At 45.2% G+C, this 15,014-nt stretch overlaps 1 protein-coding gene across 5 annotated transcripts; it reads right to left on the bottom strand.

Annotated features, from left to right (window-relative positions):
* Window positions 1-3,622: 3,622 nt before the first annotated feature.
* RPL26L1 (ribosomal protein L26 like 1) lies at window positions 3,623-13,892 on the bottom strand. 5 transcript variants are annotated; one of them, XM_047729631.1, is made up of 6 exons: window positions 13,444-13,615; window positions 13,067-13,240; window positions 11,356-11,430; window positions 6,523-6,663; window positions 5,720-5,858; window positions 3,623-4,787 (listed from the first exon to the last, which is right to left on the bottom strand). In XM_047729631.1, exons 1-5 carry the CDS (start codon window positions 13,453-13,455, stop codon window positions 5,730-5,732), a joined length of 531 nt encoding a protein of 176 aa, XP_047585587.1. In that variant the 5' UTR covers window positions 13,456-13,615; the 3' UTR covers window positions 3,623-4,787; window positions 5,720-5,729. The 5 variants fall into 5 exon arrangements, 3 of the variants coding, with proteins under 3 accessions (XP_047585587.1, XP_047585588.1, XP_047585589.1); XM_047729632.1 differs by lacking the exon at window positions 13,444-13,615 and adding an exon at window positions 13,622-13,892 and having other exon boundaries at window positions 3,626-4,787; XM_047729633.1 differs by lacking the exon at window positions 11,356-11,430 and having other exon boundaries at window positions 3,626-4,787.
* Window positions 13,893-15,014: the final 1,122 nt, after the last annotated feature.

Here is a 15,014-nt window from a genome sequence, read left to right as displayed (position 1 = left end):
CCAACTACACTGAGAGCTCTGTCCCTGCATATCTCATGCTTGAGTGCAGTACGAAAGCAGACATTCAGAAGCAGTTATCTGAAGTGTAAAAGTCTGGAGCTTTCCAAAATAGCACAGGGAGCTCACTCAAGTGAGTGGACATCCGCAAACTCAAGGAAAAGGTTAGTAGGAAACTGCTTAATTCAAAATCATTCTGGGAAACATGCTAAAATCCTTGGGCCTGAACCCTGATAGGCCGACCCACCCATCTGGCATTCTCAAGTCCCTATTTCTTGCTGCAGCCCAAACACAATACTACTGCCCTTAAATCATCCCCTTCATTCAACAACTAGTATTTGAAGAGCCTGGCTGGCTCAGTTGGTAGAGCATGTGACTCTTGATCTCGGGGTCATGAGTTTGAGCCCCACGTTGGGTGTAGCGATTACTTAAAAGTAAAATCTTAAAAACATACACACATACCCCAAAAAAGGCCGAGAACCAGGGTTTATCTGAACTCCTGAGAAAAACTTTTGCCTCTGCTCTTGCAGACAAACTCCCTACCAATCTCCTCTAAAAGATAGTAGTTAAAATTTGCCAAGCTCTGTGCTTCACATGCAGTATTTCAAGTATTAAATCAAGTCTGACAACTCTATGAAGTAGGCACTCTTTTTATTTCCATCTTCTAAATGACAGAACTGAGGGCCAGAGGTTAAGCAATTTGCCTGAGGTCACCCAGCCAGGAATTGACAGAGCTGGGATTAGAACTCTTGTATGATGCTGAGCTCCTCCCCTTGACCATGCATTGTTGACTAACCCGGCTCAGTTTGTGTATTCGGGTAGGTTCTGTGAGGGCTGTGAGGGCTGGTGGTGGGGATTACAGCTCTCAAATCTCTTATCTATCATTTCTACTGAACAAGTTGATGAAAACAAGCCAAGTCTGACTCCCAGGGAACATAATAATTTAAGTTTATTGATGAGAATAATGGCTAGAGCCTAGGGCCCAGACCAGGCTCTCAGAATATGTCATCCTTACTATAAATTTAATGTAGTATGAAACTCAACTTTTATGCAACTTTTGGGATACTAAATTATGTGTTGCAAATCAAGACAAAACTCAAAATTAGAAAAAACAAACTATAGACCTGTTTACCTACTCACTAGACTGCTAAAGATAACATGCTCCTAACTTTACATGCTGCATGTGCATATATATATATATATATATATATATATATATATATATATATATATATTTTTTTTTTTTTTTTTTTTTTTTTTTGAGACAGAGACAGAGAGAGCGAGCGAGGGGCGAGAGGGACAGAGAGAATTCCAAACAGGCTCTGCGCCCAGAGTGAGCCCAATGCGGGGTTCCATCTCAAGACCCTGAGGTCATGACTGGAGGCAAAATTAAGAATAAGATGCTTGGGGCACCTGGGTGGCTCAGTGGGTTAAAGCCTCTGCCTTCGGCTCAGGTCATGATCCTAGGGTCCTGGGATCGAGACCCACATCGGGCTCTCTGCTCAGCAGGGAGCCTGCTTCCTTCTCCCTCTCTGCCTGCCTCTCTGCCTGCTTGTGATCTCTGTCTGTCAAATAAATAAATAAAATCTTAAAAAAAAAAAAAAGAATAAGATGCTTAACCAACTGAGTCACTCACCTGCCCCTACTTTACATATATCGTAATCCACAATTTCCCAAAGTTAACTGGTTGTAAGCCTCACATAAGAGACATGTCAGAAATATACATGCACTCAAGATTCAAAGAGGTCTCTCTCCAGAATTACTGCGTCAGGGAATCACCACCAATCCACGGGGCGGAGACTAATATTAGCAAGCATCAGAGTGACTCCCAAAGTCAGAGGAGAGTCTGATGGACCATTATATTAGTTTTTACATTTGGTAGGCATTTTCACCAAGAGAAGCATTTTTTTTTACCTTCTTACCTAGATAGGGAAACAAGCTCATTAAAAATGCCCCAAAACCAAAGCAGAATTTGAATCCAGATCCCTCTGGCTTCAGAGCCAAGACAGTATCCTTCTGCCTACTCTTAGTATATGTGCTGCGGAAGCGAGCACTCGTTCTGCCTACTCTTACATCAATGCCCCCAAATCAGAGAAAGCATATTGAACTTTGTGGTTTATGATTCCATTGATTTTTTGTGTGTGTGAAAAATTATTACTTCTTTCAGCACAAAATGCATGTCAGAATTGGAAATACCAGTAAACAATAGCAATATTAGGATTTGTACACTCAGACTTCTCAGTCCTCAGAAAGAGCGGATTTGATCCTGCCATTTTCCATGAGGCAGCAAGGCAGCACAGGTATTAACTGTTTGATTTGCTTGTGGGAGAACGGAAGGTCTGAGGAATTTAACTTGTGCAAAGGCCATGACTATCCTGTGGCAGAGATGGTGACAATGCTTTTCTAAGCAGCTCTACTGCTGCAAATATATAGGTTCTTCTTGCTGCCCACAGATGGCCAGCCTCTTGCCAGACTCCAGAACAGGGCTGAAAGGGTAAAAGAAGGAACACCAGAGATAGATGGCTAAAGTGGGTGGTCTTTGATGCAGTCAGGCCGGGGTTCAAATCTTGACTCTTGTTTCTTGTGTTCTCTGGAATCTGGACAATTAATCTAAATTCGTTTTTCTTCATCAGGCAAAATGGGAAATAACAGACTCAATCAACATTTACTAAGAAACTCCAATGTGTCAGGCCACTAGAGAGCCATAAAAGCCATTTTATAATTTTATGCATTTTCATCATTTATGAATTTTGATCAATAATTTATCACTGAAACAAGGGTGGATTTTATTTACCTTTTTTTTTTTTTCCCTTTTTTGCTTTGAGTAGCCTCCAAGCCCAGTGTGGAGCCCACTGTGGGGCTTGAACTCACAACCTTGAGTCTGAGACCTGAGCTGAGATCAAGAGTCAGACACTTACCCGAATGAGCCACCCAGGTGCCCCAGGGGAGGATTTTGGATGTGGGTCTGGAGCTAAATCCTGAACAGTAAGAACTTACGTAAGCAGAAAGAGTTAGGGGTCCCCAGGAAAACAAAGAGAAGTCATTTAAGGCCCAGCTATTTTCCATGACCTAAGCCTCACTGGCTCTAGCTCTAGCATGCTTCTTGCAGAACTTCCTAGGATGTGTCAGAATTACAGAGAAAAACAAAACCTCAAGGGAACAAAGAGGATGCAAAAATAGATTCTAGTAAGCCAGGAAATGGCCTAACCATATCAGAAATAATAAATCAGGGGCAAAACTCCCAGGGCTGTTTCAAAGGTAAGCAAGGCCCTTCATTCCTTCCCTCAGATAAGGAGCCCAAGACCCAAACCAGTTTATATTGGCTCTCAGAGCTTGCCCATAGCCCTTCCCCTTGCCCAACAGTTACCTCTGCTTCATTATAATGTTAAAATCCCCGCCCAACGCCTGGGTGGCTCAGTGGGTTAAGCTGCTGCCTTCAGCTCAGGTCATGATCCCAGGTCCTGGGTTCAAGCCCCACATCGGGCTTTCTGCTCAGCAGGGAGCTTGCTTCCTCCTCTCTCTCTGCCTGCCTCTCTGCCTACTTGTGATTTCTCTCTGTCAAATAAATAAATAAAATCTTAAAAAAAAAAAAAATCCCCGCCCAAGGAGAACATCATTAATATAACATACAATGCTTACATAGGCATCTTAAGACATGTGCACAACCTTATGCCCACCTCTACGTATAATGAAGAAACTCCCCTTTCTGAATATTCATCGTAACCCCCCCCCAAAAAAAACAAACACTATTCACCCCTACCTGGGGAGTCATGGACTTGGAAGCTATTCCCTGTGATCTTATTTGCTGCAAATAAACTTTCCTTTGTATAACACCTGGTGTAGTCTCTTTAATTCCCTGAGGAGCGAACTCATGTTAGGGTGGTTGCAGTTCGATCTGGAGCGTAAAATTCAAGATGCCAAGTGGGGGCCCTGCAAGTCGGGGACATGAATGGTGCAGACTGGATGGGGAGCAGCCAGCCTCTGAGCTCCACGCAATGGATACTGTATCAGATCAGGGCCCCATGTAACTGGATGAAACAAGATGTGGATTTCTCTGTGAAATCCCTGAACTTTTAAATGTTGGCAACTGACCTAGTAAAATTATGAAAACAGAAGGACAAACATAATCTGCCTGTGAACCAAATCTTGCTGGACTCCAGGCTGTCGTCAGTTTTCTTAGCTAGCTCCAGGTGAGAGGAAGGACGTTTCAGTCATTTGGAAACGCACTTGCAAAGTCAAGACCTTGGGAAGGGCAACCTGGTCAGGGAGCTGCCTGCCATTTGGTTGGGCTGGAGCACAAGGGAGAGGCAAGGGCCCAGGGAGTAATCCATCAGACTTGAGACAGGTGTGCAGAGCAGCATCAGCCACTCAGTGAGGTCTTGTACGTGCCAGTTCACATCATGACTACCTCTGAGTGGGACAAACCCCTGAATTAGGGACCAGAGCCCTGTCCTATCCACCCCATCAGCATGAGGGTCCCAGCATGAGGAGAGAGCCATCCTACCACTGCTATTCTGCTGCTCAGTACATTAAACATAGGAAAGAATGGCAACAAGGGATTTATAGTAAAATGAATTTTATCTATAAAACAATGCAAATTCCCCTTGGAATTAAGAAAACTTTTCAACTCTTATTCATAAAAATTATTAATCAAAACAGCAAAAGCGGATTTACAAAGCTACATTACCAACAGCAAAACAGGAAGAGGAGGAAATGTTTGGCAGACATCTTGAAAAGTTTCAAAGGAACACACACCAGGCTAAAGGCCTCAGTAAACCATGCTTGCACAATGTGAGGGCCAGCCCCTCCCAGAGGAACTAGCTTGTGGACCCCGGAAGTAGGGGCGGGGCAGGCCGGGAGGAGACGTCCAATCCGTGGGGCGTGGGTATATCCACTGGGTAAATTGGGATTCAACTGGCTACCTGTGTAGGGGCAGGGCTCAACCACCCCCATAAAGGTTGGTCTGTGAGGCTGGCGAAAGGGAGAAGGAGGAGAGCTGTCAGAGGAAGAAGAAGGAAGAAGAAGGAGCAGAAGGAGGAGAGTCGGAGGGAGCAGAAAGAGAGCTGTAACAGCTCTTCTAAGAGCTATAGGAGCTGTAACAGCTCTTGTAAGATCTGTGAGAGTTGTAACAGCTCTTGTCAGAGCTAGAAGAGCTGCCAGCGGCCCCGAGACGCCAGCGGCCCTCGGCAGTGGATACGGGGAATGGCCTAGACACCAGCAACCTCACCAGCAACCTCACCAGAACGGCCTCGCCGCCAGGAGCGGCCTTGACACCCTGAGCCACAGCCTCACCAGAGCTGCGCCATTCCAGGGAGCGGTTTTGTCAGGGAAGAGGCTTCCTTGGTGAGCAGCCCTGTGGTAGGCAACATCGTCTGGGAAGAGGCTTCCTCCAGAGTGGCCTCTTTTTGGGAGCAGCCTTGTTTGGGAAGCGGCCTCGCCAGAGCAGCCCCTGTCCGGGGAGCAGCCCTGTATGAGGAGCGACCTCATCAGCTGTGGGCTCGTCCTGGGAGTGGCCTCGTCTGGAGTAGCCTCATCTGCAGAAAGGCCTCATCCAGAGCAGCCACGCTGGGAGCGGACTTGCCGGGGTCATCGTCGTCACCTTTTCCTAAGAGACAACCCTGACCGGTCAGTTTGATCCTTGATGCTTGGCGTGAAATAAAGCTTTGCTTGACCTTCGCTTTGTATCAGTCTCGTTCCTTTGATCACGGACCCTAACACACAACAGGTTATGTTCACTCCTGCATTTTCTCAATAAGTTCTTCCTTATATTTGCCTTTCTCTTTTCCGATCTGTCGAGATTTGGCTTTGCGTTCAAGAATTTTTTTCCGATCTTTGTCCAGCTTTAGCCTGGTGATAACCACCTGTTTTAGAGTAAGAAAACAGATCTTTTTTTTTTTTTTTTTTTTAAGGAAAGAATTTATAATTATTTTCTACTGAAGAGCTTTTCCAAACAATAGCAGTTTGGGTTCCTTCTGCTACCCACCCTCCTACCCCTAACTCCTAAGAGAACCTGTTAAGATAGTGATATCAAATATTATTTAGGCTGGGAAAATTATACTACCAACATGTTTCTTGTTCGTCTATCACCCTTTGGTCAGCAAAATATGTTGTTTTTTAAACTTCTGCATTCGACCAGCTACTGGATCACAGACCATACGGATAAGAAAGACCCTCACCACTCGGCCCCTACCTCAAAGAGTGGAGGAGAAAGACCCTATAATACAGTGCATGAAATAGGAGTGCAAATGAAGAACAGCCTATTCCACTGGGTGGGCGTGAGGGCCACAGGAACAGATGGTCTCTCTTCTCCCCCTGGACATCACCCAGTAGCAAAGTGATGCCCCCAATACCTGGAACCCTCTTGCAACCTGCTAGAACACAGCCTTCACCAAGGATGACAAAACAGACAAGAAAAGAATCTGGGTCCTTGAAGGTATCACTAGGCCAAAGAATTGATCAAGCCTGCCTGACCTCCCTCTAGAAGCAGCTACACAGCTGCTACCACTGCTCGGTCCCAGGCCATACCTTGCTCGGGTGAATGTCCACATGGACAGTTGTACCATTAGCTTTCTCACGCTGCACCCACTCGATGTAGATGACATACTTCTTTCTGTACACCTGGACCACCTTGCCAATTTGCTGACCTTTGTAGTGTCCTCGAACCACCTAAGAGAAAACACAAAAGAGAATTTCTCCCCATTCTAACATGTGAATGTTACAGTGAGGAAACTATCAGGAATACACAGGCTAACATATAACTTTTTGCACAAAAGCAGATTAACCCTAGCAGTCAAAAGTCAGCTATTTTTTGGCTATAAATCTGGTCTGTATTGTTCTAAGTCAGGTGAAAATTCTTCACCTGAATTTCTTTCTTATCTGAAACAAAAAATTCCTTGAGCTAGAATAGCCACCACAGAACTAGTCCTGAGAGTAAAAAAGTATAACCACTGCACACCCAAAACTAATAGTCTTATATATCACTTCTATCTCAGTTAAATAAAAGGAAGTAAAATTTAAGAAAGAAAAAATATAATCATTCTCAAGGGATTAAATGGAGGATGGTCAGAGATACTCTATTGAGATTCTCCTGCAACCATTTAAAATCTGTGCTTTCAAAAAATAACTTATGACCTAGGAAAATGCTCATGATAGGACCTTTAGGGAAAAAAAAAAAAGAAAACAAAGCTTTATATGAAATACAGTGTGAATGTTGTATGCATATGTTTCAGGCATATGGCATATAACACAATGGGATGTAAATGTATCTAAGTGTCAATAATGGTTGCCAGGAAGTAGGATTTAAAGAAATGTATTATTCTTCCAAATTTCAAGATTTTTTTTTTCAGTGTGGGGCTTGAGCTTACAACTTTGCAATCAAGACCTCAGCTGAGATCAAGAGTCAGATACTCAACTGACTGAGCTACCCAGGTGCCCCCAAATTTCAAGATTTCTATAATTAACACAAATATTTTACAGTCAGAAAAAAATTAAAATGTTAAATTTAAATCTCTTGGGCTCTTCTCACATACTAAAAATCTTACTCACATTCCAACACTATTCAAGACCAACTAGAGTATGGTTTCCCTGAAGGCACGAGCCTATTCAACAGGAGCCACAATAGACCTGATGCTGATTTTAAGAAACATGAAGGAAATACCACATATAAAATGCTAGACTATCTCAACACTCCTAAAATGTCTATTAGATTGTTCGGCTTACTTACTAAGGTGATTTTCAGGTTAAAGAGAGAATAGCCACGCGTCACTGAAAATCCACCACTCTATATGACCAGAGACTCTCACATGGAAAAATGTGTGAAAAAGCCCCTCTTGACCAACATCATTAAGACAGAAGAAAGAGATTAATAAATTAAGTCCAAAGGAACACCCTGATTAAAGAGAACTGGACAAACACTAGACCCAGCGAGGAGAGGAGAGGGCTAGGACAAGACTAACCCCGCTGGCCTGGAAAGGGGAAGAAGAGGCAAAGACAGAGTCTGGCTGAGCAACTGGATGGATGGATATGCCTTTCCCAGAGGCATGGAACATGGAGGAAGAAACATTTTATTTTTTAAGATTTTATTTACTTATTTAACAGAGATCACAGGTAGGCAGAGGCAGGCAGAGAGAGAGGGGGGAAGCAGGTTCCCTTTTGAGCAGAGCCCGATGTGGGGCTCGATCCCATGACCCTGAGATTGTGACCTGAGCTGAAGGCAGAGGCTTAACCCACTGAGCCAGCCAGGCACCCCAGGAAGAAACATTTTAGGAGAAAACAGTATAGTTGGGACCATGCTGAGTTTGAGGTGTATCATGATATTCTAGTGCAGAATTCCAATCACAGCTGGAAGACGAAATGGGTCGGCAATGAAGACCTGGGAGTCCTCCGAAGATGGCAACTCAGAGCCTAATTTTGTTCAGGGAGCTTGTGGTATGAGGGCAGACTGTAGAAATCTGAGGAAAGCCAACATTTTGGAAAAGCTTATAAGGAAGACTGAAGTGGCCACAGAAAATGGGTAACTGGGGGAATGTGGGGTACTACAGCCAAGGAAAGGTCATCTAGAAGAAGGATAAAGGAACAAATGTGACAAGTTGGTCACTGGTGATCATGGCTAGTGTCCTTTCAGTGGAACAGAGGGATGGAAGCTATTTACAGTAAAGATAATGAGTTCACCAGAGATGAGGTCACTGAGGTCAGGCAACAAAAAAGAGAAATTTTCTGGCTTCATCTTAATTAATGGGTAACAAGCAGTTAACCAATAAACATGCAAATATGTAATCACTAACTGGAGTACGGCACACAGAAACTTACTGGATTCTAACTATGGTGATGGCTACATGGCTTTTCATCTGCCAAAACTCACCTGTGCACTTTACTATACGTAAATCATGACTCAGTTTTATTTATTTTTCATTTGTGGAATCGTTTAATAATTCACTAACGTTGTACAGAAGTATAGTAACAAGAGCTAAGGGGAATGTTGGAGTGACTGAAGTAACAGGTACAAAATCATGATTACAGAAAGTTTCAGACTACAGAAGGGGGCGGGTGGAGATCACAAGTGTTTTGAAAGAGAAAGGTATTCATTTGGTTCCGAAATGGAAAGGAGTGGCTCTGGGACAGACATACATTGTACACGGGTGACCATAAGATCTGCAAAACTGTACTGCTACTAGAGAGATCATTTAGTCGTCTGGGACAGGAACGGAAAGGCTTCCATCATTTGATAGCAAATGGAGGCTACTACAGATTTCTAAAGACAGTAATCTGTAAAAAATTGAGAAGCTAGAGGCAAGGACTCTTGAAATAATCCGGATACAGAATAACCGGAGCTACAAATGAATGTAAAGATGACAGGCTGCATTAAAAAGCAGTCACTCCTGAGCACAGGATGAGGATGAAGGAGATGGGTTAGAGAAAGTTAAGCATACCATCTTGGAGGAAGCACAGGAAGGAGGGAGCTGCCGAGCACAAGGCAAAACTGGGCCAAGCTGAAGTGTCCTTGCAAAGAAGATAATGAGTTCTAAAAAACCAACCCAAAAAATAAGAGAACTGGCAAGAAGGAGCAGGAATTCAAACCGAATTGAATGTCCTGATCTAGAGGTGCACAGGTCAAAATAAATGCCGCAATTACAGGGGGTGGAGGAGCAGTGTACTGCAGAGAAAGGAGAACTAAGCAAGAATAAAGGTTCACCAGCAAAAAGTGAAGGAGCTTCACAGGCCAGAGAACCGGCAAGCCCTCATCAAGGAGGACCTTGATGTGGACTTAATACAGAAGCCAGAAAGGACAGAATTCTGATGTGTGTCTCCTTGGCTGTCAGTCATGGCTCCTCTGAGCTTATTCTGAACTCACCTAGAATCCTCAAGAGTTCCCAAAGGCAGAAAAGATGTGTTCCTCTCATGAGCCCAGCTTTCAATCAGTGTCTACAGAGAATAGGTTTTAAAATTCTAACCTTGAGAGCTAGGACAGAGATGCCCTCTCCAACCCTGTTGAGATGCAGCGGGCAGTTCACATTATCTCAAAAGGCAGCTGGGACTTCAACCATTTTGCTTCAGTTTCACGAACAGAGTGGTAGAGTCAAAGCTCTGAGCTGGCTGAGGGTTGCAAGTATTTCCAGCTGTGATGCCCTGACTTGGCACGCCTGTTCTGGAACCACACCTGGATCCTGGACTCAGGGAGCAGGGTGAGTGCAGACAGGTGCTGGCGCAGGCGGATGTCGGGGTACATGGTCGAGAGGAAGACGAGCTCCAGCAGCTGAAGGTGGACCCAGTATGCCTCAGTTTAAAAAGAAATAAAATCAAATTTTATTCACTGCCAGGAAGCAAATACAAGTAGAAGGTGTAATGATACCATGTTGATTAATGTATCTGGGAAGGCTTTTCTGGGGAACTGACATTTAAGATAACATCTGAAAATGAGAAGTCAGGTAAAAGGGAGAAGGAAGAGCACTCCAGGCAAAGGGAGCCTTCTGGGCAAAGACCCTGAAGGAGGAAAGCTCAAAGCATATTTAAGGACCTGAAAAGGCCAGTGTGTCTGAAGAACAGAGCATATGGGGGCATAACAGGCTGAAACGAGGCTGGGCAAGCAGACCAGGACTGGGACACACGGGGCCTTGTTGTCAATGATTTTAGATTTATAGTAAGCAGTCAAGCACTGCTTGACATGATAGGTTCTAAGCAGAATCTAATTTGCAAAAAATGCCCCTCTGTGAAGAATGCCTGACCAGGGTAAGAGTGAAAGCTGGAGTGTCTTGAACTAAACTGGAAATGTAAAGAAATGGTCAGCATTAAGACTTATTTTAGAGATAGAATCAACAAATTAAGTAAGAGATTAGACACGGGTTAGGAAGAGAGAGACATTAGGGAGAACTGAAAGGTTTATGACACAGGCAAGTGAAAAAGTGTTGCTTACTGAAGTGTGAAAGATGGGAGGAAAAGCAGATTAGAGACAGTGTTCCAGTCAAGAGTACTTCCAGACTGAAAGCTTAGATGACTAGGAGATGTTGCACATGTAGTTAGATCTACAGGCTTGTGCTCTGGAAAGTGGTTTGGGCTGGGATATTAAAAAAGGAGTTGTTAGCACAGGGCAGACATTTAGATCTTGGAATAGATATTATCACCCAGGGAGGCAATGTACGCAGGATGAGATGTTAGACCACGTGCACACCCTGACAAACTCCAGCATTCAGAGATCAGAAGAGACGAGCAAGGAAATCTGAGAAGTCAAAAGTAAACTGAGCCTGAACGGTCAAGGAAACCAAAAAGCCAGATTATTTCAAGAAGGCAGTGCTACTACCTATGCCAAATGCTGCTGAAAAAGTCAAGCATGAGACCAAGATGTATGCACTGGATTTAGTCACAAAATAGGTTACTGGTGATCTCAGCCAAAAGCAGCCTTCTATTAGGTAGTGAGATACAGATCAGACTGGAGAGGGTCTAGGCATAAATGGGGAGGTGAGGAAGTGTAGGCAACTCTTTTGAGTACACTATTGAAGAGGGCAGCTGCTACTCTGTAGTAGTAGCTGGAAGGAAATGGGAGGCCTGGAAGAGAATCTAAACTTTCCAGTTTTCTTGCAAAATCAAGAATCTGACAATAGGGAGCCAGCATTTCCCATGGTAGTGGTGGGCTGAAGGTACACCACAATTTTCTTTAAATAAGGCATGAGCTTTCCAGTTGCTATTTTCTTGCCATCAGCCAACATCTCTTTTTTAATGTGCCTACCTAGCCCTTCTATGCATTTGCAATTCCCCCATTCTAGAACACATCTGATGGGAAGGACCCAGAAGAGAAGTTGCAACTGTTGAGCATACCTCTCAACTATTCTTCCCACTCTATTCCTGTCATTCCCTCAGGCCAAATTATCCCCTGGTTTCAAGCTTCTCCTCAAAATGTTCCTCGAAGCTTCAAAGCGTCCCAGTGCCCTGGAAGATACCCCAAATCCCTTAGTCTTACCCCCATTTCATTCTCTAAAACAATGGTTCTCAATTAGGGGAAGGGGACGGGTGAATTTGGCCCCCAGGGACATTTGACAACACCTGAAAATATTTTTGTCACAAATGTGAGGAGGTACTACCGGCATCTAGTGGGGAAAGGTCAGGGATGCAGCTAAACATCCCACCATGCGCAGGAAAGCTCCCCACAACAGAGAACTATCCTATCCAAGATGTCAACAGTGCTGAGGCTGGGAATCCCTGCTCTAAAATGTTGAGCTCCATGTTGACAGGTGCCTAGTCAGTCCTGCTTACCGCTAGTGTCTAGAACAGTGCCTGGTCCCTTAAATACTACTTCAAGGAGTTAATCTACTCCCTCTATTTTAGTCATCCCTCACTCTCTCTTACCACACATCCGAAGCTCTAGGAAGAACAAGACAGCTTCACTTTCTCACAAGGATTGTTCTCTTTCATAAGTTCATGCCTCCGACTTGCTGCTTCCCTAGTCTCTCTGCCAAATCCAGTACCACCCAATGCCCAGCCCCTGCTAAACCCAATACTAAGGAAACATTACTCTTATCATGGCACTTTCTCCTGGAGAATCTGGTTCCAAGAGCCACCCTGAGCAATGCCTGGGAAACTTGCAGCTAGGGGACTAAATCGAAAAGCAAAGTTTTGCTTGGCTAGTATACGACTTTTCTTAAACGGTCATTATTATTGGGGCACCTGGATGGCTCAGTGGGTTAAAGCCTCTGCCTTTAGCTCAGGTCATGATCCCAGGGTTCTGGGATCGAGCCCCAGGTTGGGCTTTCTGCTCAGCAGGGAGCCTCCTTCCCTTCCTCTCTCTGCCTGCCTCTCCGCCTGCTTGTGATCTATCTGTCAAATAAATAAATAAAATCTTTTTAAAACAGTCATTATTATTAAGGGATTGCATCTGAAAGCTCTAAGTTAAGCCGGGTAGGCACACTGGTGGCTGTGGGCTCCATCTCCGGTCGGATACATCTGCCGGGTAACATTAATTGCCAGGGTTCCAGAGGACATTAAGAGTCTACAACTTCCCTACGTCCTAGGACACATGACATTCTTAGGCGGCACCAGAGCGACATGCAGCTGGGTTAACGAGAGCCTGAGGGAGACCAACCTGGTCGTCGTCCTTGCGGATGGGCATAGAGCGGACGTTGTACTTCTGCCGCAGCTCCTTGGAGAGTGGGGAAGACATGATCTTCCGGCGCACGTTCGAGGGCGCATTGAAGTGACGTTTGCGGTTTTTGCTGCGGTCCAAGGTAACCAAGGGGTTGAACTTCATGCTGACCGTCTGCAAAGAGAGGCGTGGGAAGGAGGGGAGGGTGCTCAGTTGGGTACCAGGGCCTGCTCTCCACCCAAGACAGTCCTCCCCATCGCTGCACAGGGACTCTGCGGGAGGTGGTCTCGGGAGGGGGTGACTGAAGGAGGAGAATTGGGGAAGCGAAGGGTCTGAGTGTTACAGAATAAGGCAAGCTTGGGGAGTGCCTGCCTGACCAGAGGGGCCATGGGAAGAAGGCGGCACTGGGACCTCGAGGCTGACTGTGGGAGGAAGATTCGAGCAGGACAAGAATGCCGAGTCGGAAGTCACGCAAAGAGATCTTCCCAGAACGTGGGGGAAGGATCCGCAGGGCGGAGAGCTTCTCTCTCGGACAAAACACCACCCTCTACTCACCTTTTGCGCCCGTTAGGTTCGGGCCCTGAACGCGCAAGGCCGGAAGTGAGGGCTTCCTTGCCGCGCAAGCGTAGAAAGGAAGCGGAGCCCCCTTCCCGTCGGAGCGAGACTGAATGGCGCCCCCTGCGACTTGGGGTGGGATGGCAGCGCCTCATTCCAAGGGGGCCGTTTCAGGGCTGTGGGGCTTCCGGGGTCCCGCTAGGACCCACGAAGAGTTGGCACCGCTGGGGAGAAGAGGCATACTTCTCTAGGGCCTGCATTAGAGACCTACTAGTGTTTTAAAAATAGGCTCACCAGAGTCTCTTTCTTATTCCAACCTCTTTGCCTCTTCTTACCCTCCCCTGAGGTGATTTAGCTGTGAAATGTTAGTTGTTGGATGCTTTGGGCATTCATGATGATCCAAACGCAGTCCGCTGACTTGCTCCTTCAAAATCAGAGAAGCTTGTTCAAAATGGAAATTTTTGTGATTCATCACAGTCCTATGAAACCAGGCAGTTATAGGTCCAGGTTTTAAAGCAAGCACTCCCCTCCTCCCGCCCAACCAAAGATTTTGAGGTGCAACAATGTTTGAAGATTGTGAGAACCAACAACCTGGTCTTGCAAAACTTTCCCCCAGTTTTTTAGTCCTTCTGGGTGATGTAGGAAAAAGGTTGGGGGTCCAAGCCAAGAGCCAAGAAAGAATTCTTGAGATGTCTTTGGTACAAAAAGGTGATTTTATTAAAGCACAAGGACAGGACCCATGGACAGAAAGAGCTGTACTGGAGTCATGAGGAACGGCTGATGATAAACTTTCAAGTTTGGAGGGGGTCAGGGGTAGCATAAATCTCTAAAGAATTTTGGGAGCGGGGCACCTGGGTGGCTCAGTGGGTTAAAGCCTCTGCCTTCGGCTCACGTCATTATCCCGGGGTCCTGGGATGGAGCCCCGCATCAGGCTCCCTGCTCAGCAGGGATCCTGCTTCCTCCTCCCTCTCTGCCTGCTTCTCTGCCTACTTGTGATCTCTGTCTGTCAAATAAATAAATAAAATCTTAAAAAAAAAAAAAGAATTTTGGAAGCAATGTTACCAGGACCTTGAGGGGGCTAGATATTATGGGGAAAAGGTCATTTTTTGTCTAATAAAACCTTAGTCATGAGACCCTTCAGCTGTATATAGTGAGCAGTATGCTTGGGGAATGATTACCAACACACATCTTGGAGGGGGGGGGGAGGTAGAGATAAAGGAAGTTTCCAAAGGAATTTCTATACATTAAAGTAGACTTTCAGGATCCTGGGGGTAGGGCTAAGATTGCCTTTTGCCTTTAGCAAAGTATTAACATTGAGCAATTGAGTCCCTAGAGAAATGTAACTCTACCTGTTTTAAATACTTGTCAGTGGGCTTTGAGTAGTAAGGAAATT

This window comes from Lutra lutra, chromosome 5, assembly GCF_902655055.1.
Source record: "Lutra lutra chromosome 5, mLutLut1.2, whole genome shotgun sequence".
In the NCBI taxonomy this organism is placed as follows: Eukaryota; Metazoa; Chordata; class Mammalia; order Carnivora; family Mustelidae; genus Lutra; species Lutra lutra.
The sequence above is the reverse complement of the archived record's forward strand: the minus strand, read 5'-3'. Positions and strand labels throughout refer to the sequence as shown.

Bases quoted from the DNA above. Each gene is read 5' to 3' on its own strand.
- RPL26L1 (XM_047729631.1), bottom strand. The intron at 6,664-11,355 runs TGTGACTAAATC...GTTTTCTCTTAG, and splicing joins AGATCACCAGTAACCTATTT to GTGGTTCGAGGACACTACAA. The intron at 5,859-6,522 runs GTATGGCCTGGG...ACTCTAAAACAG, and splicing joins TGGACATTCACCCGAGCAAG to GTGGTTATCACCAGGCTAAA.